The sequence below is a fragment of the Marmota flaviventris genome, chromosome 9, assembly GCF_047511675.1.
Source record: "Marmota flaviventris isolate mMarFla1 chromosome 9, mMarFla1.hap1, whole genome shotgun sequence".
NCBI lineage: Eukaryota > Metazoa > Chordata > Mammalia > Rodentia > Sciuridae > Marmota > Marmota flaviventris.
In genome coordinates, this window is record NC_092506.1 from 12260257 (window position 1) to 12284734 (window position 24478).

Genomic DNA, 24478 nt, shown 5'->3' on the forward strand with positions numbered 1-24478 from the left:
CCATTTGGAAATGTCTCTCATTCGATGTTCAGAGATAAAAGGGTTAACCATTCTTGCCATTATTTTCTGCAGATAAGTCCTTGTTCATACTGAATCACCAGTTCTGGCATACTTCCAAAGTATTCCCAATAGTCCAGTTTTATTTCTGTCCAGGAGGCTGGATGCCAAGGACCATCAAGCACAAGTGCACATAAGCAGCAAGATTACAGTCAACACACTCTGAAAATTGAAAATGGCAGACATAGTGAGGCCATCGATGCCCCAGCCACGTCACCCTTCCAGGCCCAGGGCGGAAGAGCAAGACCAGGTTCTTTCTTTTACTCCAGTTTCTTCTTTGACTTTGAAAGGTGTTGTATTAATTATTGCTATGCCACCAACTTGTTCTAATTAGGGGGTGGGCACTGGAAATCGAACCCAGGGCACTCTACCACTGAGCTACATCCCACACTTTTTTTTTTTCCTTTTGGAGACAGTATTGCTAAATAGCTGAGGCTGTCCTCAAACTTGTTATCTTCCTGCCTCCACCTCTCAAGTAGCTGAATGTACCACCAAGTTCAGGGAAACTCTATCACAGAACTTTTTTTTTTCTTTTCTTTTTTACTCTTTATTTCAAGACAGGCTTTGGCTAAATTGCCCAGGCTGACCTTTAACTTTCCATCCTCTTGCCTCTGCCTCCTACATAGCTGGGGTTAAAGGTATGCGTCATAGTGCCCTGATACCTTGTTGCCATTGTGTGGACTTTCACAATGAATCTCCAACAGTGTAACATGCAAATAACATGTTTAAATTGTATAGTTTTCTATGAAAATAACATGGAGCCGTATGAAATTGTGAAAATGGGCCTTCAGAAGGCTTCTAAATGCCATTAGATTCGTTTGTGTGCATTAAGACCTTTCAACAGAGTTGGGCACACAACACATCCTCACGCTGACCCCCACAAATAGTCACCACTATTATTTTCATATGAAAGACTGTAAGCCATGATCACTGCTTTTCAGCAAATTGCACAATAGATAGACACTCCCATATTAGGGACAATAAAAAAGGAACTAGTTGTCATTCTCAGAAATTCTCAGCACAGCCTTTCGGATTCAGAAAAAACACCAGAAAAAAAAAAAGTGCAGATTTAATCTGAGTCAGGTGTGAAGTGGGAGGAGGTGATTCTAGCTTCACAGAGAATCGAGGCACTTCTCTGGAGCCTGGACCCCATCAGACACAGCACATGCTGCAGGCTGGAAGAAGGTAGGTCCAGGGACATCCTTCCTGGGCTTTTGGACTGATGGATTTTCAGTTACTGGTTCTTAGACTCCTAGGAATAGGAGAAAGAATGAGACAGCTCACATAGCACATACCGGTACTGTGGATCGGGGAGCGTTGAGTCCACCCTGAAGTGTACATCTGGTGCATTTGAGGAGTAGGTTTGCAGCACAAGATGAAGATGGTCAACCACCTCCTAAAGTCCAAAGCTGGGTGTGTGTCGGTAGTTTTAGTTATTTTTGTTCTCTAACTTTCTGGGCTTTCAAAAAACTGTAAGCACATATTTTCAATGTTTGATTAATCAATTTATGTACCTTTAAAACACTCCTTCTTCTGTAGTTTTCATTCTCTGTCTCCAAACTTGTCATTTTTATAATGTGACATTTAAAGAAAAGATCTGCCACATGCAGAATCTGGTGGAGAGAGGGCTTGGGGTTAAGGCAGGGTCCTCAGCCAAATGCACTTACAATGGTCCTGCCGTAGTCTGTGGCCTGGCTTAGTTCTCCAGTGGTCTTTGTCACCATGCATGGCACACCCAAGCCACAAACTGAAGTTGCTCATGAAGAACTATGTGGATGCAAAATTCTTAGAAGATTCTTAGCTTTGTGGAAATCACAAAGAAGATTGGGGGAAACTACCCAACGCACTCTCTTTTTAGAGAGATTAAAGAAACCTAGAGAGGGGAAATGACCTGCCCAGAATCAGACTCGTTAATGAAAGGGCTAGGACTATACTGGATTCTAGTCCAGTCTGTCTCCCTGCCCAGGTTACCATTTCTGTATCACCACCATTTTCTTCTTCAAAAAAAAACAAAAACATCCAGATGCAGGCCTCTTTTGGGGTCTATATTTTATAAGTTTGTCAAAGGTGAGTCTAGACCTTTAGACCACTCTTTTCATGCCTCCTTGGAGATGGTGACCCATGAGGGGTGTTAATATAAAAATAAGGACACAAACGATTGGTGGTCATGCATTTCCACAAGGATTTGATAGCCAATAGGAGATGGAAGAATTGCCCATGTATCTCTATCTCTGTACCAGGAGCCCAAGTAAGTACACTGTAACCGCCAATGGTCTCCCAGAGGTCACAGGCAATGCGGCAAAGTAAGTGTCAGATCTTCCCCAAAACCTGGAAGAAATGTTGTTCATACTATCCAAGAGTCTGCATTTTGGGTTTCCTTGATATTTGAAAATGAAGACATTGATCATTGGAGTGTAGACATACATTTTTGTCCTTGGGGAGCTGACTTGTCCTGGGTCAGGACATGTGGATTTCTGTGATATGAAGGTAGGAGCTCCTCCCGTGGCCAGAGTCTCTTAGAAAGACATAGAGAGTATCAGCCTTCAGTGTCCAGAGCCTGACCTGTCTTGGCAGAGAATCAAAGTCACTTGAAAGCAGGTTTTGATATAATGTCTTTGTCCTGGGGAAGCCTGCCATCTTACTAGAGAGGCTTCAAATACAGAAGAGCCACCAGAGGTGTTTATAAATTTCCTAAATCCTCTATCTGAAGGTAGACCCCACAGGCAGAGACCCCACTGCATAAAAGAGAATAAAATAAAGTACACATTCACTTAGACTGAAAAGAATCCTCTTTAGTTACTTCATAGCCCTTTTGCTTCTGTGGTGTAACAGGGAGGTAAGTTGAGTGATTCATGTGTCTGAATGGAGGCAGACTGCGTGATACTGTCAGTGTACTTACGAGAAGGGTCAATGTTGGGGTGGGATGTTCTGCTTATTGTTATGAAGCAGACAGAGATGCAATTCATAGGGAAATTCCTATGAATGGGACCGACATGCCGAAATGCCCCAATATAAGAATGAAATTGTTGTTTTGGAAAAAAACTAAAATAAGGCCAATGCATTAGAGATATCAAAAATAAAAAGGAGAGATAGCAGAGGGACAGGTGACTGTAATGTCAGATACTTAGATAGGCTGAGGCAGCAGGATCCAAAGTTCAAGGCCAGTCACAGCAACTTACTGAAACCATGCCTCAAGATAAAATTTTAAAAGCCAGTGTGTTGGGGCAGGGGGGTGTTAGGAAAAAGAAGGAATGGGATAGCTCAGTGGTAGAACAGTACTGGTTTCATTTCCCAGGACCACAGAATAAATAAGTACATGAGAAAAGAAGTTCAAAATAAGGTCAGAGTAACAAAGGTGGACAGAATCAGCTGAATTTCTCTTATCAACAACTTTAAAAATGCTTAACTATTTATTAATAGTGTAATACAAAGGAAGTGTTTTAAAGAAGAGGGTGACCAATAGGACCTTACCCTCCTCCCCATGATGTATACTTTTATATCACAATTGACTTTTTTCTACATTGGGTGTTCCCTTACAACTTGCGTCACCTTAGTTATTTTTGACCATTTTAATTTTTACCCAGCATATCGGTGATATGAATGATGTATACACCACCATGATAGTTTATTATGAATGTGAATATATGTCTACCTCTGCCAGTGATTTTTTATACCTTCATATATTTTCATGATAATATTTATCCTTTAGTTTCTGCTTGAATAGCTCCATTAAGTACTTCCTATGTGATCAGTCTGGGGGTAATAAGTTCCCTATTGTTGCTTACCTGAGGAAATCTTTATTTTCCTTGATGGAGAGTTTTTTCTGGTTACACTATTTTGGGGTTGCGGTTATTGTCTTTATTTTAGCGCTTTGACTTTTTCATCCCCTTCTCTTCTGGCCCTCAGGATATTTTTGGTCAAGAAATCCACTGATGTGTAATCAAGATTCTCTTAGATTTGACTTGCTTTTTCTTTTGCTGTTGTAAGAGTCTATCTTTGTCTCTGACTTTGATGTTTTGTTTATAATATGCCTTGGAGAGGAGGTCTTTGGTTTGAATCTCTTTGGGAAATTTTGAGCTTCATGGATCTGGATGTCCATTTCTCTCCCTGGACTAGGGAACTGTTCGGCAATTATTTTATTAAGTGAACTTTCTATCCCTTTCTGTCTCTTCTCCTACTGGAACTCCCATAATGTGAAAATTTGTTAATGGTATCCCACCAGTATCTTAGATTTTCTTCACATTTTTTTATGCTTCCCCCCACTCTTTCCCCCCTTACGGCTAATTTTCCAAGATGTTTTCAAGTTTACAAAGTTTAAAATTTTGCTTGATCCAGTCTGCTGTTGAAATCTGTTGTACTTGGGGGTGGTGGTGGTTAATTTTATTTATTTTTTTGACAGTAGAATGCATTTTGACACATTGTACACCCATGGAGCACAACTTCTCATTCCTCTGGCTGTACGTGGTATAGTGTCACACCAGTAGTATAATCATACATGTATATAGAGTAATAATGTCTGTCTTATTTCACCATCCTTCCCACCCCCACAGCCCCACCCCTCCCGTCATGGCCCTATGCACAATCCAAAGCTCCTTCATTCTTTCCTACCTTCCACTCCCCAGTATGAATTAGCATTTTCTTAACAGAGAAAGCATTTGGGCTTTGGTTTTGGGGGATTGACTTATTTCACTTAGCATGACATTCTCTAGTTTCATCCATTTACCTGCAAATGCCATAAATTCATTCTTCTTTAAGGCTGAGTAATATTTCATTGTGTATATATACCACATTTTTTTATCCATTCATCTGTTGAAGGACATCTAGGTTGGTTCCATAGTTTAGCTATTGTGAATTGAGTTTCTATGAACATTGATGTGGCTGAGTCACTGTAGTGAGCTGATTTTCAATCCTTTGGATATAAATTGAGGAGTAGGATATCTGGGTCAAATGGTGGTTCCATTCTTAGTTTTCTGAGGAATTTCTATACTGCTTTCCTGAGTGGTTGTACCAATTTGCAGTCCCACCACCAATGTATCAGTGAATATTTTCCCCCACATCTTTGTCAACACTTATTATTGCTTGTAGTTTTTAGAATTGCCATTCTGACTGGAGTGAATGAAATCTTAGAGTAGTTTTGATTTGTATTTCTTTAATTGCTAGAGATAATGAACATTTTTTTTCATATATTTGTTGATTGATTGTATTTTTTATTCTGTGAAGTGTCTGTTCAGTTCCTTAGCCCATTTATTGATTGGGTTATTATTATTATTTTTGGTGTTAAGTTTTTTGAGTTCTCTATATATTCTGGTGATTAGTGCTCTATCTAAGGAGCATGTGGTGAAGATGTTTTTTTCTTTTCTGAGAGAAGCTTTTTAGTTTGAATCTATCCCATTTATTAATTCTTGATTTTATTTCTTGCACTAGGAGTCTTGTTAAGGAAGTCATGTCCTAAGCTGACATCAGGAACATTTGGGCCTACTTTTTATTCTACTAGGTGCAGGATCTCTGTTCTAGTGCCAAAGTCTTTGATCCACTTTGAGTTGATTTTTGTGAGAAAGAGAAGTTTAATTTCATTTTGCTACATTAGGATTTCCACTTTTCCCAACACCATTTATTGAATAGACTACCTTTTCTCCAATGTATGTTTTTGGTGCCTTTTTCTAGTATGAGACAATCACATTTATGTGGGTTTGTCTCTGTGTCTTCTGCTTTGAACCATTGGTCTACATGTCTGTATGGGTACCAATACCATGCAGTTTTTGTTACTATTGCTCTGTAGGATAATTTAAGGTTTGGTATTGTGATGCCTCCTGCTTTACTCTTCTTGATAAAGATTGCTTTGGCTATTCTGGGTCTCTTGTTTTTCCAAATGAATTTCATGGAAATCTCTTATATTTTTAAATTTGATTTATTGAAGATTTCAGTTTTGAGTTTCTGTTTGGTTCTTTGTTTTACATATGTTATTTTATATAAGATAACATATATATTATAACATATAATATATTATATAACAATATATAAAATAACATATCATATGTTATATAATGTATTATATAATATATTAATATATGATTAATATATAATTAATATATACTAGATTATATAATCTATACAATAGATTATATAATATATATTATACATGTATATCTTTAGTTTTTTGTTCAGTTCATGAATTGTTTTTCTGATTTCATTGAATTGTCTAAATTGTCTAACTATATTATTTTGTATCTCTGAATTTCCTTAAGTTTATTTAATTCCCTTTCAGGAAACTCATGTAATTCTATTTCTTTGGAGTTAGTTATTGAGGAATTATTGTGTTCGTTGGAAAATGCCATATTTTCTTGTGTTTTCACATTTCTTGCGTATCTGTGTGGCTGGCTGCACAACTTTTGGAGCATCCACATCCTCAACACTTTACAAAGTACTCTTAAAGGTCAAGATTTTCACCTGCACATGAGTCTGAGCTGGTGGGCTGGGCAAGAAGCAGTCATTCTGGCTCTGGTTGGGGGTAGTGTTGCAGGCTTCATGCAGTTGCTTCAGCTGTGTGGAGCTGAACAGGATCTTACAAAACTACTGTGTCCCTTGAAACTTTAGGAACATGTTCTCTCACTGAGGCACAAGTAGATGCAGATTGCCCATGAATCTGGGGTCTTTGACCCTGAGGGACAAACTAGCAGCTTGGACCTACAGGTTGGGGACCTTCGCTATGCATCGGCAAGTCAAGATTTAAGGCACTATAATAAGACAAGAGATTTAAAATGTGGTGTCAAGGGCATGACTCTGAGTCTTAAGTTCCATCCTCCAAGTCTGGGGTTTGTAGAACAAAATTCAAGGTTCCATAAAACACATTCACTAAAGACAGACAGTGGAAAGACTTCTAGTTCTGAGGGTGTACCTATGTTCCGATAAGAAAAAGGGGACTATAAAATACTATACATAAATGGTAATGCTGATGATTCTGGGTAGCTAACTACTACTATTAAAGTGATCCTTCAATGGAGAGGTGGCTATAACCAATGGAATAGGAAAAATATGGATAGAGATCAATTTGATCACACTTAAATATGAAATTGAAGAAAATTTCCTAATTTTGGGGTCCAACATATTTACCTGGGTTCTCTCCACATTTTCCTGTCTTCAGCACTAAGATCTTGACATCACGTGGTCTTTAGATTTTCTCTCTCTCTCTCCCCTTTTCTCCTTTTCCCCTTCTCTCCTCTTAATGTGTTCCTTTTTATGCCTTCCTTTCTTAAATAGCTATCATAATATAGTTCAGAATTTCCCCTTAGGGAGAAAGCTGACTCACACTGCCATGTCCCTCTCTTGTCCCATCCAGGTCCTTATCCTGAATCAATTTCTTATTCTAGCACTGTTTCTGCTGCCATGATAACCACGCAAGGAACGGAACAGACCTCCGTGGAGGGCGGCCCTGCTCTGCAGTTCCTGGAGCAGGCAACCGCTCTACGCTCCCAAGTGTGGAAAAGGATGCAGAAGAAGTTCTTGAAGGGTGAACCCCTGGCTCTCGGGGTAAGTCAGTCGCCTGTGTGAGAGAAGACCAGGGGTGTAAACTCACACCCGATCAACCCAATGCCCAATACTGTCCCAGGAACCTTGTCGTTTACCCACCAGTCCTAGGATCTTCAGTGTTTAATTTTCAGGTCTTATCATTTGAAAAAAATTGGTATGGTACTCTGTCACATCATGTTTCTGATCCAGCTACATTTAAAGTATGGTGACTTTAGTTCCATTCCAGGTGGTGGGTCATCCAGGAGAGTTCTATTTCAGCCCAGGGGAAGAACAGCTGCAGAAAGGGCTTAGTGGGCTAGCCGAGGTCCTCGCCACTGGCCTGTCTGGTAGTAGACAGACCATTTGTCCCTTTATCTGTCTCTCTGGTTCCTTTTCTTAGCCTGATTCTCAGATGGTAAAAAATATTTTATCTTCCAAACACTTCTACCTGGAATCTCAGATGGATGTGGCTAAAGAAATGGAGAGTTTAAACATTGCCACTATAGGGCAGGTTAAGGGATGCTGAATACAGAGGTTTATTTTTATCCCAACTTCAGCTGGGCTCAACTAATTGTACTTTATATTCTCCCCCACCCCCTTATTCAAATTTTTTTCAATTTTGGAAAATGCTTATTTATATTGACATATGCAATGTTTATTCTTAATATATTAAAAGGTGTTCTTTTTGGGGGGGGTGGGGGGATACCAAGGATTGAATTCAGAGGCACTGAGCCACTCCCCAGCCTTGTTTTGTATTTTATTTAGAGACAGGTTCTCAAAAGTGAGGCTTAGTGTCTCACTTTTGCTGAGTCTGGCTTTGAACTTGTGATCCTTTTGCTTCAGTTTTGGGGTTATAGGAGTGTGCCACCACACCAGGCTTAGTAAGTATTCTTAAACAGACTTTTTAAAGAGGAATTTTAGTTTTACAGAACAATTGAGAGGAAAACACAGATATATCCCATAGTCACTCTGTGCCCATACATACATAGTTTCCCATTATCAATCTCCCCCGCCAGTACATTTTTTACAATTGATTAACTTTCAGTGACAGATCATTATAATTCAAAGTCCGTAATACACATTAAGATTCTCTCTTTGGACAAATGTATAATACACATATCCACCTTCATAGTGTCAAAGTAATTTCCCTTTTCTGAAAATCCCCCATGCTCTGTGTACTCATTCTTCCTTCCTCTCTAGCCCCTGGAAACTGCTATTGTTTTAATTCCTCTATAGTTTGCCTTGTTCTAAAACTCATATTACTGGAATTAAATATCAATTTAAATGTAATGGTTTAATTAAATGACAAATTAAATAATTTAGCCTTTTAATGTAGATTTCCTTCACTGGTAGTAGACAGACCATTTGTCCCTTTATTCATTGTTTCCTCCATGTTTTTTTATGACCTGATAGCTTGTTTCAATTTAGCACTGAAATATTCCTTTTTCTGAATGTACCACAGTTCCTTTTTACACATTCTTCTATAAAATGATATTTTGGTTGCAAATGTCAATAAAGCTGCTATGAATATCTGTGTCTGGGTTTCCAATGGTCATAAATGTTCAACTCATTGGAGCGAACACAATTGCTGGAGTATATGGTGTTCAAGTCCATTTTGTGTTGTTAGAAAAAAATACCTGAGGCTTGGTAACTTAAGAAAGAAATGAGTTTATAGGGTTTACACTTGTGGTGGCTGAAAAGTGAAAAGTGTATTGCATTCTAGTGAGAGTTCCTTGGCTACATCCAGACATTTTGGAGGAGGATAAAGAAAAAGCACATGCAGCACCTGAATTTATAACAGCTTGCTTTTGTGAGAGCTACCCCTCTCCTCAAGACCAGTAAAAACCCCTTACATGGATGGTTCCACATGAACTAATTACCTTTCACAAGGCCTAACCTCTTCAGGGTCCTGCCACCTCAACTCTACCACATTGGAAACCAAGCTTTCATCACCCAAACCTTTGGAAGACAAACTAAATCCGAATCATAGCGTATTGTAAGAATTTGTTCAGTTTTATAAGAAAATTGCTGAATTCCTTTATCACGAATACAAATAATAATAAATGCTGGTGAGGATGTAGGGAAAAAGGATTTACTTATAGACTATAGAACTGTAAATTAGTAAAACCATATAAAAATCAGCATGGAGATTTCTCAAAAGACTGGGAATGGAACCACCATACGACCCAGCTATTCTACTCCTTGGGATCTATGCAAAAGAATTAAAGTCAGCATACCATAATGATACATGCATACTCATGTTTAGAGCAATACAATCAGGGGACTGAAGTATCCATAAATGGATGAGTGGATAAAGAATAGGTGTAAGTGTGTGTGTGTGTGTGTGTGTGTGTGTGTGTGTGTGTACATACATATTGAATATTTTCAATGCTAATTGAAACAAGCTATCAAGCCAGGAAAAAAAAAATGGAGGAAACTTTATGTGTATTAAGTGAAAGAAATCTGCATTATGGGTACACACACACACACACACACACACACACACACACAGAGAGAGAGAGAGAGAGTGGAGTTTTATTTAGGCATAAAGAAGAGCCAAATTATGTCACTTGATGGAACTAGAGAACATTATGTTCAATGAACTAAGACAGACTTATCTTTTCTTCATTGTATCACTTTTTTTTTGCTGTTTTCAAAGATCAGTTGATGCTGTTCTGAGCTTTCTATTCTATTCCCTTGATCTGTTTTACTATTTTTTTTTTACAATACCACAGTGTCTTGATAAATGTAGCTTTCTAATATGCACTGAAGTTGTATAGTGTTAGTCTTCTTACTCTATTCTTCATCAATACTACATCTGCTATAAACTTCAGAATCAGTTTGTTCATACCTACAAAATGACTTATTGGGATTTTTAGATTGCATTGAATCTCTACATAAAGTTGGGAAGAAATTAAATCTTGACAATATTAAGTCTTCCTGTCTATGAACAAGGAATAGAATATCTTCTCAGGTTTTCTTAATTCTTTGATCTAATCCATCAGAGTTTTATAGTTTTCCTTACAGGTTTTGTACAAGTTTTTCAGATTTATACATAACAATCCCAAATCAATACCTAAGTATGTAATTTTTAAGGTTACTAATTTAAATAGAGTAAGCCATGCTGAAGACAGAATCTCAGAACTGAAAGACAAAGTGGCCAGCCTTGAATATTCAGCTAGTATCAAAGGAAAAAAAATAATTAACATGATAAGAATATGTAAGAAATCTGGGATAACATGAAAAGACCCAATTTAAGAAACACTGGAATTTTGAGGGCTCTGAGGTGCAAGCTAATGGAATGGATAAACTCTTCAAGGAAATAATAATAGAAAAAATTTCCAAACCTTCAGAATGAGATGGACATTCAGATACAGGAAGAATTCAGAACCTCAAATAGAGCAGGTCAAAAAAGAGGCTCTTCAAGACCCATTATAATTAAAATGCTTAACATACAAAACAAGGATAAAATAAAAGCTTTAAGGGAAAAATGTCAGGTCACATTTAGAGGTAAACATTCAGAATCATATATCCTCCAAACCCTGTTATAGTCAGTTATGAGTTTTATTAGTTCCAGGAGTATTTTGTTTTGTTTTACCTTCAGACTTTTCTACATGACCATCATGTCATTTATGAACATTTTTAGTTCTTCCATATATATATATATATATATATATATATATATATATATATATATATATATATATATATATATTCTCTTATGTCCTTTACTTTTTAATGTTAGTTTAGGTAGGACTTTAGCACAGTGTTGAAAGAAGTACCTTGCCCTTCATCTTGGTGGGGAAGCTTTGAGTTTCTCACTGTTAACTATGAAGGGAGCTGTGGGATTTTTGTAGGTATTCTTTAGCCAGTTGAGGAAGTTCCTCCCCATTTCTAATTTACTAGGAGTTTTTTTAATGCCTATTCTGCATTTATTGATATGATCACATGATTTTTCTTCAGTTTATTGATGTGATAGTTAATATTAATTTATTTTTAAATGTTGAACTTACCTACCTGGGATAAATATCACTTGTTACAGAAGATAGTTCTTTTTATACCTTCTTAGATTCAATTCAATGATGTTTTGTTGAGGATTTTAGTATCCATATTCATATTTTAGTAAGAATTTCAAAAGTGTTGACTTTCAGTTTTCTTTCTTCTTATTTATTTATTTGTTTATTATTTGGGGTAATTTCTGTCTGGGTTTGCTATTATGATAGTGCCCTCTCTCACAGAATGAGTTAGAATGCATGCCCACTATTTATACTTTCTGGAAGTTATTATAGAGAACTGGTATCATTTCTTTTTTTAAGAATTTGTTAGAATTTGCTATTGAAATCTTCTGTAATTGGTACTTTCTGTTTTGGAATATTTAAATCATGAAGTCATCTTATTTAATGACATAAGCCTACTCAGATCAGCTATTTCTTATTGTGAGTTTTGGTACATTATGCCTTGAGGACTTATCACTTCATCTAGGTTATCTCATTTGTGGGTACAGAGTTTCTTATAGTATTCCTTTATTAACCTTTTTATGCCCTAGGTTCTACAATAACATTCCTTATTTCATATCTAATATTTCTAATTGGTATTCTCCTATTTCTTTCATAGACTGGCTAAAAGGAAATTGATTTAAAAGCATTCCTCTGGGTGCTTTATTTATCTTTAAAAACAGTTTTTCTATTTTGGTTGCCTTTGGCTATTGGTTTCATATTTTCATTTTCATTGATTTCTCTTATGCTTTTTATTTTTTCTTGTTTCCTTTGGACTTAATTTGTTCTTCTTTTTTTCTGGTTTCCTCAGATGAAAGCTCAGGGGATTGGTTTTAGGTCTTTCATCTTTTCTTATGCATGCACACATGCTATGAATTTCCCTTTGCACACTACCTTCACTACATCCCCAAGGTTGTGATACTATTTTCATTTTCTTCAACTCCTTCTTAATACCTTTTGCGCAACTGAACTCCAATTCCTCATTTTTATTTACTGTACTCAAATTTGTCAGGTTTCTGTTCTCACAACTAAAAGGCTCAGGGGTTACTCCAGTTGAACTGGGCTAACTGGGCTGTGCAAAATAACCACACAAGAGACACAAATACCTTTTTCTTTGGGGTCCTGTGACGGCTCCTCTGACATTAAGGGTCCACAGGAAGAGAGAGAGCGAGAGCTGACCCATTTTATTGAGGAGAAGCTGTTCAAATGAGGCAAGGGGTCAGGTTTCAGGGGGCTGAGTATCTTCATGATGTCCACTGTCAGCAGGTTGACTGACACCTGGGTAGGCCACACCCAAGGGCACAGTAAGAGAAGGTGACACACACACAAGGCACTTCCATGGAAGATTCTATCCTAAACAAGGCAAGGGGTTATATTACAAAGGAACAGGTGAGCATAGCTTCACCCATGGGGCTGTAGGAAGACACACCCATGCACCAGACACCAACCCTCGAACCCAAGAAGGGTGGGGAAAGCTCTGCCACATTTCTGTGACTGAGCACCTCAGCACCCAGCCAGGGAGTGTGACTCAGTCACGTGCAAGGTTGGTCTCCCACACAAATTCTTTCCTCAGATCCCAAAAGAATGCCACATTTGTTCTCTGCCTCCATCTAAGTTTTTTTTTTCCTTCAGGTTACCTCTTCTTGCTAGAATGATTGCTTCCTATGTCCTGTATGACTCCTGTTTGAGCATGTGACAAAGAGAACAGCCATTGTGGTAGAAGAAGCAATGAGAGTATCAGAAAAGTGCCCTGAGCAGGTTTTGGCATGCTCCTTCTAACCTTGAAATTAATGGGTCAATGATAAATATTCTGAGGAATAATTTTGATAAGTTAGAATATCCACAGTTCTTGATGAGAAAAAAAGTGATAAGAATGTCTGGAAATTCATCAGACTATATCAAAAGATGGAGAATGAGGGTCACTTAGTGTTTGGATATGAGATAGCATGGTCACAATTTTGGTGGTGGATGATCTTTTTTAACTTTCTTTGTCATTTCTAGGTTGTGCAGATTATAATTGCCCTGATTATCTTCATCTTCGGGATAATAATGATGACTCTCAAGTGGTTCATTTATGGACCACTTATAATTTCGGGGTACACAGTTTGGGGGTCACTGATGGTGAGTAGCATATCTTCTGGAATAACTGGAGGTATCTTAACACTGTTGTTAATAAGGTGAGGCTTTGCATGGAATCCTACCCCAACTCTCTCTAGTAGTTCTAGAACTTTGAGAAAGATATATTCAACCTTGCGATGACTCAGATTTTTCATATTTAAAGTGTCAATTAAAATACAAAACTCATGGAAAGTTGGATCTACCAAATATTTAGTATGGATCTATTAGGATAGAGCATAGCAGCCTGTAACCACAGGCTCAAATCAGAACAAATTAAAGATTGACAGCAAAAGCAGACCACAAAAAGTGCAAAGGCTAGTCAGTTCCAGAGCTGGTATCCTGTAGTGTAAGAATTTATCTGACTGGCTGACACATATCATGTTCACAAATGTGTTATAGGTGTATTCTTAAACCAGATATGGGCAATAATAATGCACTTACTAGTGTTAACTTGGACTAATCGAGAATCATTTCTGTGTCTGTTCACCCTGCTCGGAAGCTCATGGGAGTCTAAACAAAATGAGGGTGTTGTTAGAAAGGAAGAAGAGAAGACATAACTGACAGGCAATTTGTACTGTCGAACTCATCTTAGAAAACGGAGTTGCTGTTAGATAAGTTTTGTTTCACAAGTTTAATGAACGTAACTACAATTTATATTAGAATTTAAGAAAATTTAGAAATATTTCCCTAAAAAACCCACATATACAAGAAGAGTTTTTTGTTGTTGTTGTTTTTGTTTTAGCAAATTGAAAGTGTAAACTGAGTATATAAATTATCTTTTCATCTACCGACAAGAGAAAGGTAAACTGTCTAAAATGCGTCTCTGTTAGAATCAGGGAACATATTCAAGTATAAAGGATATCCACGTATCTATAAAATTGAGAATAAGACAGTTTAGAGTTTTGTGAGAGACTTGCCTTTTTAATTTTTCTGTCCTGCTGACAGTTGAAGTGCCAGATTTGAAGAAGAGCAAATGCAGATCTTTTGGAAGCTGAGCTACACTTTATTTAATAATACCAAGGCCAAAAGAGCTTTTATGAAACTCTTACCCAAATCTGGGCTCCCTGCTGAGTGGCACAGTCCTGTCCCAAGTAATCACCACCAACTTCTGAGGGAGGATTTGTCTTCATAGCATGGATGAAGCAATCGTGACTTACAGGGCTTAAGGAAATTTCCCAAGATCTTTTTGGTATAGGAATCATGACTTGAAAAGCATCAGTCCAGTTCTAGGATCACACACCACTCTAACCACTCTAGTTTTCCACTTCCACTTTTTTTTTTTTTTTTTTTTTGTAAGACCAGGATGGAAACCACCTTACCCAGTTCATGACTTCTATGCATGTTTAGTGGTTCACTGGGAACTACAGGATCTGTCATCAGAGGACTGCAGGTGTTTGCCACCTGACAAGCCTTTGCTTAGTCATGAGAAACATTTTTGCTGATACCTTCAATTATTTTCTCACCCTTACTTCCAAATTTCAGTTGAAAAGTGCCTCTCTTTTCTCCTTTATATGGTACAAGTTCAAAGACCAATTGTACAGTTTTCTTAGGTCTCCAGTACAGCTATGGATCTTGATGAGAATCTTGGAGCATTATCCCCACTTTGGTCTATTTATTCAAGCTTGCTTTTGTTTCCTTTGGAACACTGTCGTGTTTTACTCATGTATATCTTTTGCATTCCTTGTTAAGTCTAGTCTTCTGAGATGCTATATATAATTTTTGCTATGCTTCATGATATTTTCTTATTAAGTCTTATCTTTTAACGTACAAATAGACAAATATTTATAAATCATATATAATTTCTGGCACAGCATATCTGATATTGTGTACAACATATATAATATATAATGTTTTCCATGTGCCTGACTGAACTTTCAATAGTTAGTATTAGTTTTTAGATGATATTCTTGGATGTTTCAAATATAAATCATATTCATATGTGAATAAGAGTAAGTCTAACAAATTATTCAAATATTTTCTCACCTAAGTATTTTGGTTACTGTACTCAGAATACTATTATATAATAATCCATATCATTATCTTGATTTTAATTTTAAGGAGGAGACCCTAGTATTTCCCCACTGAACATGATAAAAACTTTTAGGTGAAGACAGACATTCTATCATATTATAGAAAATACAGTTCTTCACATTCTATTAACCATGTTTAAGTCAATAGTAATTTTGAATTGTTTAAATGCCTTATCAACATTGTAAATAACAGTAGCAATTAATTCGATTTTTCCCTTAATACCACAAATTTAATAAATTAATAAGTTATAGTAAGTTATAATTTCTGATATATCTTTAAAGTTTTTTTAACCACATTTTTCCCTCTTATTCCTAGTTTATTATTTCAGGCTCCTTTTCAATTGCAGCAGGAAAAAGAACTACAAAAGGAATGGTAATATTTCTTTTCATTTTACTTCAGCATTGAAAGGGGAAGGATTTAATCAAATGTGCATTCTTCCAGAACAGAAAGCAAAGTTTGTTTCTTTGATTTAAAAACATCAAGAGATATTATGAATTTTACCTAGAAAGATCTTTCTTTCAAAAATGGTGGACGAACAATTGGCTGATGATAGAGTTACTGACATTGACCAGATATTTTGGCAGAGTAGTTGCTGCACAAATTGTTATGCAGATATAGGATATAGAGAATTCTAGAAAATAAATGTCAGGTGGATTCAGCCATCCAAGTCTTGAAGCTTGAGATCCAGCCCACAATGACAACATCAAGTATTGGAGTGGACTAATCTTTATTGACTTACTGATGAAAATGAGTATTCCAACTGTATCCAGGAAGGATTTGAGTTTGCAATAAAGGAAGTTCCTCAAGCACTATTACATAAGAAGAAGTGAATTTAAAACATAACTCTTGGGTCAGCATGTAAAAGTCAAAAGTCCAGATCTCAGCAAACATTTTACTTACTGGCTAAGGGCCATATTTGAGTTTTCTTTGCTCAAGGATAAATTTTAAATTCTGGAGCATAATAAATACAGTCTTTCCAAATTTGTCCTCCACCTACCTTCCTACCTTCTCCACCAGCTACTGCCATTAAAATGTACCTTGCACTACACACACACCAAACCTCACACTTGCCTGAGCAATTTCTATTTCTATAAAAAGCTTCCATACCTTCTCCATGAGAAGAGAATACCAACAAAAGCATACACAAAAGAGAGACATAATATGAGAATAGAGGCATGAGAGTTGAGAAGCAGTTAGAAATGATGAGAGGTCACTCACCTGTAGCAGAGCAGGGGAGGAAATGGACGCAGGAACAGTACAAGGGACTTTGAAATCTCTCCTGGGGGATTGAGAGTTCATCTCTTGTGCCCATAGGAGTTATCTGAAGGATTTAATCTTTGTTTTTCCTTTTGATTGGCACATTATAGTTATACATAACAGTGTGACTTTTTATGATATATTCATACATGCACACCAATAAAACAGTATAATTTGATCAATTCCATTCCCCAATACCTCCCCCTTTCCTCCCCTCCCTATCCCCTGGTCCCTGTTTCTATTTTTCTGGTCTCCCTTCTATTTTTTTAAACATAATAGTTCTAATTACTTATAGATCACAGTAGAATGCATTTTGACACATTGGATACAAATGGAGCACAACTTCTCATCCTCTGTCTGTACATCATAATGCAGAGTCACTCCAGTAGTGTAATCATACATATGGTAATAATGTCTGTCTCATTCTACCCTCCATCTCATCCCCACAGCCCCATCCCTCCCCTCACACCCCTCTGCACAATCCAAAGTTTCTTCATTCTTCCCCTACAAGCCCCCCTCCCCCCAATATGGATCAGCATCCACTTATCAGAGAACACATTTGGCCTTTTGGTTTTGGGGATTGGTTTACTTCACTTAGTATGATGTTGTCTAGTTCCTTCCATTTACCTGCAGATGTTATAATTTCATTTTTATTTAAGGCTGAGTAATATTCCATTGTGCATTTGTACCACATTTTATTTATCCATTCTTCTGTTGAAGAGCACCTAGGTTGGTACCATAGTTTAGCTATTGTGAATTGAGCTGCTATGAACATTGATGTGGCTGCGTCACTGTGTCATTGTGTATGCTGAATTTAAGTCCTTTGATTATAAACCCATTTGACCCATATAACTGGGTCAAATGGTGGTTCCACTCCAAGTTTTCTGAAGAATCTCCAAAATGGTTGCACGAATTTGCAGTCCAACCAACAATGTATGAGTGTACCTTTTCCCCCACATCCTCGCCAACACTTATTGTTGCTAGTATTCTTGATAACTGCCTTTCTGACTGGAGTGAGAGAAAATCAGAGTAGTTTTGATTTGCATTTCTCTAATTAGTAGAGATTATGAAAGCTTTTTCCATCTTTTTTTGGTTGATTGTAGTTCTTCTTCTGTGTAGTGTCTGTTCAGTTCCTTAGTCCATTTATTGATTGGGTTATTTGGGGTTTTGGTGTTAAGTGTTTTGAGTTCTTTATCTATGAAGGATTTATTCTTGGGAAGAACAAGATCATATTTTTGTTTCAGCAAAAATTTAGGATTGAAAGTCCTGAGGGAAAAGAGTCGATTTAAGAGATTATTAATGAAGATTGAGAGGATGAAATGGGATGGGAAAGAGGTAGAGGTTGAAAGAGATTGATGGAGATCTATCTGGGGATGTTGTGGGTTGTTTAATTGATTTTCATTGCTTCCTAGGTCCGAAGCAGTCTAGGCCTGAACATTGTCAGCTCTGTGTTGGCTTCCACAGGGATGATCATCACTATAATTAATGTGGCTATTTTTACCAACTTTTACTATTACTGTGACTACAATGAGATTTCGGATCATTGTGGGACCATGAAAACTTTAATGGTAAGTGCTTCCTCTTTTCCTGGGATACCAGGGTGGAAGAAGTATGCAGGGCTCTGACCTTGGCAAAAGCAACCTCCATTAATTAGTGAGGCACTTCGGGAATTTGGATGTGACTGAGAAATAGAACAGTCTTTTATTTAGCCATCAGGTTCACCTCTCATTGCTGTTTGTTCTTCCTCTACATAGCATGAGGCCAACCGAGTAGAAAGCAATATTGATAGAGCACATACTCATTAAATAGCTACTGAGATGAGCATGTTTGCACCATTTTTTCCTGTTTAATTTTAAAACACGGATCAGTGTGTACTATTATGTCCACTTTAAAAAAAAAAAAGGAGGGCAGATGTCAGTTCCTATAGGACCTCAGGGCTTCCTGAGGGAGCCTGATGAAGTTACATGGTCCTCTAGTAATATTTGAAAATTGTCTTGAACGTTATCCTACAGGTGGTGATAAATCCAGCAACCTTCTTGACATCTCTTGACATAATTCCCAATGTTCAAATATCCTTCCGAGGACATTGTAGCCTCCACATCCAGCTCCCGACAAATTCTCCATCTTTGTTGTGTATCTTGACTACTTTTTTTTGTGTCACTTACAATGGATTTGGGGCAAATAAGCTTGGACCCTCTCATCTCCGTTCCTTGTGTTCCTTCGTTGTGCTTTGTTTTAGGGTCTGGAGTGTGTGGTGCTTATTCTGAGTGTGCTAGAATTCTGCATTGCTGTGTCCCTCTCTGCTTTTGGATGCAAAGTGATCTGCTGCAGCCCCGGTGAGGTGAGAATCGGCCTTCCTTTGAAGGCGTCTCTACCAGTTTTCTATTGCTGTGTGATGGACTTCACAGACCTGCTAGTCAAACCCTAGCAGCTGGTGGGATTCTGTCTTCTGCTCTCCCAGGAGGCTTAAGACAGCACAGGTTGATTATCTCAGTTACAGCTTAGCTGGGTCCTCTCCTCAGGGTCTTCCCAGGCTGTACTCATGGAGCTCGTTGAGCCCATGGTCTCATATGAAGTTTCTAGCCCTCTTCCATGCTCATGTGGCATATTTCACATGAACTATGAAATACTTCTCTGAGGACATACTTCTCTGAGGACAGCAGAGGACAGCCTATGTCTCAAGTTCTTTCAGTCTCACAGGATTAGGTAAGATCCATCCAGAGCAATGTTCTTTTTGATATACTCAGAGTCAACTGATTCCTAACTTCCTTACAGGAGTGTCACTTCCTCGAATTGACAGGTTCCACCTTTTACATTTTCTGTCATCTCCCAACAGTCCATTCAAATTAGGAATCCATCAGTGAATTAATATACGGATGAGGTTACAGCCCTATGATCCAAACAGTTCTCCAAAGTCCCACACTCAAGGGGAGAGAATCACAAAAGTCTCAACTATTGGGTGTGATCTTAGGAGTCTGACTATCCCCCTTCAAGGGTATCATGAGTCTAGATCAGAGACTTCTTCACTGCCGCAGTCTGGCTGGGCACAAAATAACCGAGCCGCCACATAGCCTTGTAGGTTCAAACAGCAACCTTTATTCCCGAACTCTCACGGGCACTCTCCACACACGCTCCCTGGGAACCTCTCTCTAACGCCACCCACGCTACTCCCCCAGGCACACACACACACACACACACACACCAACCGGAAATCCCTCCTCTGGACCTTCCCCAACCAATGTGAACCCTCCAGGAATCCCCGCGAGAACTCCAAAGTAGCTCGAGAACTCCAAAGCAGAGGTGCCGGGCACCAGAGGCAGCAAGAGCCTCTCCATTGCCGGACAGTAAAGGTCAAATATACAATACAAATAATCCAGCATCACAGCAATTATATATAGCTTAACTCAAATCATCATCTCAATGGTTCCCTGGCGTCACCTTTCAAACATTCCCTCTGGCAAATACCAGGCGTCATTCTGACTGGGCCGTGGCTCTCAACACTTCACAATGGAGATGTCCTCCAAGAACGCCAGATTTTGTTTCATTACTCAATTACAGAAACCTTCCCTAGACTACTGAAGAAATTCCAGGGATTAAACTCCTTTATCCATTTTGAGACATGCAGTAGATTCTGTCTTCTGCTCTCCCAGAAAATAATGACTCACACAGAGAGTAAGGCAAGAAATGGAGAGAAGAGACCAGGAAAGAGGTCCTCAAAAGAATAGGGTGGTGACAGGGGCTGGGGACAAGGTATAGTCTTCAAGGACACACCCTCAAAGACCTACTCCCTTCAACTAGATCTCACCTCCGATAGTTTCCACCATCTCCCTATAGTCCACTCAAATGATGAATGTATCAATAGACTAATCCACTGATAAGGTTGGAGCTCCCTGGATCCGATCACTTCCTAAAACATCTACCTGTGAATATTGCTGTACTGAGGATCAAGCTTTCGATATTTGAGCCTTTGGGGAGATGCTCCAGATCCAGCCATAAGGTTGATGAGGGGTTTCCTCTAAATATTGAGGGATCCAGAAAGAAAGTGGCTAGTAAAACCCTAGCAGCTGGTGGGACTGCAAATTGGTGCAACCACTCTGGAAAGCAGTATGGAGATTCTTCGGAAAACTAAGAATGGAACCACCATTTGACCCAGTTATTCCACTCCTCAGCATATACCCCAAAGACTTGAAATTAGCATACTGTAGTGGTACAGCCACATCAATGTTTATAGCAACTCAATTCACAAGAGCTAAGCTATGGAACCAACCAAGGTGCCCTTCAACAAATGAAGGGATAAAGAAAATGTGGTACATATACACAGTGTAATATTACTCAGCCATAAAGAAGAATGAAATTATGGCATTTGCTGGTAAATGGATGGAAGTGGAGAATATCATCTAAGTGAAATAAGCCAATTCCTTAAAACCAAAGGTTGAATGCTCTCCCTGATATGGAGATGCTAACTCACAATAAGCAAAGGGGGGTGAGTAGGGAAGAATACAAGTACTTTGGATTATACAAAGAGGATTGGAGGGAAGTTAGGGGAATGGAAAAGAAAGCCAGTAGAATGGATCAAGCATTACTTTCCTATGTTCATATATGAACACACAACCGATGTAATTCCACATCATGTACAACCAGAAGAGGAAGTTGTACTCCATGTATGTATAATATGTCAAAATATATTCTATTGTCATGTATCACCACAAATAAAAAATAAATAAGTAAATAAATAAAACCCAGCAGCTGCTCATTAGCTTCATTACACAAAGGCCCTGGGGCAGCAAAACTCACAGACAAATATAGAACAACAGTTTAATGAGACTGCTCTTGTGGTTCTCATTTCTGTTCTTTGTGTCTCTTTGCCTTCTTTTGAGGCTCCCAGGCCACACCACAAAAAACACCCCCACAGAAGACACAGGAGCTAAATCACCTGAAGTCTCATAGTGGGTTTTGCCTAATTGAGGTCTGAGAAGTGTGAGTTTCCTGATAATTCCTGCCACCCTGGGCCAGTGTGGGTTCAGTGGGGCTCTATTGTGGCAGCAGATCATGATTTGGATGTGCACTGTCATCAGCACGAGTAACCTGGTTTGGAGGAGCAGCCCTGCATTTCCCATAGCACCTGGGTTAGGGGTGACTCCTCAGGGACCACCGTTCTCGAATAAGATGGATCAACTCTAAGGCTCCCAGCCATCAGCATCTCAGGCCCAGAGCCATCACTGGGTGAGGCTCCTAGATCTAGCCTGGTCTGAGGAACGCCTGAGAGTCCAGGCTGCTCTGGATGGAATTCAGAGAAGGTGGTGTGGACACTGCAGATGACATAAGTGGGTGGGGAAGGGAGGCCTGACATAGTTTGGTCACTCACCTGTGGCATTCTCATTTATTTCACAGGCCCTGATAATTCTGCCACCAAATCCTCCTGTGACAGAAACAGCAGCTTGTGCACCTTTTAAGGAGGTGTAATGCCACCATCAAGAGAAAAATGTTCCAGAAAATCTATTCTTACTTTAACTCAAGAACGCAATTTAGAATCCCACTCTGATTTGTGTGTGTGTGTGTGTGTTTATAAATTCAGAATCGTGTTCTCATTTTTCTCCAGGAACTTGACAACTCAATCCTCTGTATCTTTATCAGAATATTTGAAATTAAATAAATAAAGCATGCATTTAAGGGTCAGCAGAACTTGGACGTTTTCATTTATTCTCAAGACTTGACGTATAGGGATTAAACATGCAAAGAAACTGTGATTGCTGCTAAAATGAGACAGCTGGGGCACAGATTATTTTTCCTTCAAGAAATTTGAATACATGTGTCTCCCCACTTTTTCTTTCTTTTTTCCCATGAAAAGTGCCATGGGATAGCACAACCAGTCCTTGCATGTGCCTGAGTATTGAGCATAGGTACGTGTGGATCAGATACAACTCATATTTTCTCTCCCTCTCTCCTGCTATTTCCTACTAGGCAGGATTGAATTTTAATGAGATTTGTTTCCAGTTCCATACACAGGATTATACAATACACCATTTTTAATAAATATTCATCAAATCTACTTGATTTTGTTATTACAGAGCAAAAATAAATAAAATTAAAAGCAGTTCATTCATGTGTTACCTGTTTCCCATTCAGATGCCCATATTTGTGACAAGAGACTTTAGTATTGAGGTCAGAAAAAAGAGTAATGTGCTAAAGAATGTGAGCTTTCTATACTATCAACCTAGGGTTTTTATCTTGAAGATCTCATCTCTTTTATTTTCTATGTGTCTAAGCCAGGCAGAGAAAGGGAAAAAGTATATGATCTCATTTAGGAGAAAAATGTTGAAGGCAGAAAACCAAACAGTAGTTATTTGGGGTGGAGGGAGGGGAGAAGGAACGAGGTGGGGAGATAAAGATCAAAGGATACAACATAGTAGATATGTAGAGATGTACAATATGAAGACTTCGTATTTGGGTAGATTTCATCTGCTCTACAGACACACACACAGGTAATTATGTAAGATGATAGTCATATCAATTTGTTTCACTGTAGTAATCATTTTTGTTTTATGTATCTCATAATATCACATTGTATAACAAATATGTACAGTGAAATTTATAAAAAAAGAAAAGTATTTGACTTCATGATAATTGACCCCTAAGTCCCTTAGTATATGTTTCCTAGGAATAACATTCTACTATACAACCTGAATACTATATTGTGTCCTAAAAATGTAGTTACATATATACACAATGGAATATTACTCAGCAATTAAAGAAAATAAAATCATGGCATTTGCAGGTAAATGGATGCAGTTGGAGAAGATAATGGTAAGTAAAGTTATCCAATTCCCAAAAAACAAATGGTGAATGTTTTCTCTGATATAAGGTAACTGACTCATAGTGGGGTAGGGAGAGGGAGCAAGGGAGGAATAAATGAACTCTAGATAGGGCAGAGGGGTGGGAGGGGAAGGAGGGGCCAGAGGGTTAGCAATGATGGTGGAATATGATGGACACAATTATCCAAAGTTCACGTAGGAAGACATGAATTGGTGTGAATATACTTTATATAAAACAGAGATATGAAAAATTGTGCTGTATATGTGTAATAAGAATTGTAATGCATTCTGCTCTCATGTATTTAAAAAATAAACGCAATTAAAAAGTTAAATGGGAAAAAGACTATAAAATGAAAAATGAACATAAAAAATGTAGTTACATACTAATATACTACATAGTTTCTATTAAAATGCCCTCCATTGTTCCAAAATATATATATGTATATATTAGCAAAAAAATACAATTAATATGTAATCATATAACACACACATATACATATGTGTGTGTGTATATATATGTTTTTGTGTATATATATATATATATATATATATATATATATATATATATTTCACTTGTATATTTGGCTACTTTGTCTCTTTTACCCAGAAAAGTAATTATTTTTTTTCTCAAGCAATTCAAGTTTATTTGTAGATTTTAGTAATAATATTGGTAAATTAAGAAATTATAAGCACAATTTGCTC

The 24478-nt window shown here is 37.9% G+C and overlaps 1 protein-coding gene across 3 annotated transcripts; it reads left to right on the top strand.

The window, feature by feature from the left end:
- Window positions 1–1070: 1070 nt before the first annotated feature.
- Window positions 1071–22646, top strand: LOC114100044 (membrane-spanning 4-domains subfamily A member 4A-like). Of its 3 annotated transcripts, none has more exons than XM_027944647.2 (7): window positions 1071–1242; window positions 7394–7584; window positions 13560–13679; window positions 16023–16079; window positions 18377–18532; window positions 19204–19305; window positions 22356–22646. In XM_027944647.2, the coding sequence occupies exons 2-7, from the start codon at window positions 7441–7443 to the stop codon at window positions 22425–22427; spliced, it is 651 nt and encodes a 216-aa protein (XP_027800448.1). In that variant the 5' UTR covers window positions 1071–1242; window positions 7394–7440; the 3' UTR covers window positions 22428–22646. The 3 variants fall into 3 exon arrangements, with proteins under 3 accessions (XP_027800448.1, XP_027800446.1, XP_027800445.1); XM_027944645.3 differs by having other exon boundaries at window positions 7425–7584; XM_027944644.3 differs by lacking the exon at window positions 1071–1242 and adding an exon at window positions 1336–1470 and having other exon boundaries at window positions 7425–7584.
- The last annotated feature ends 1832 nt before the right edge of the window (window positions 22647–24478 follow it).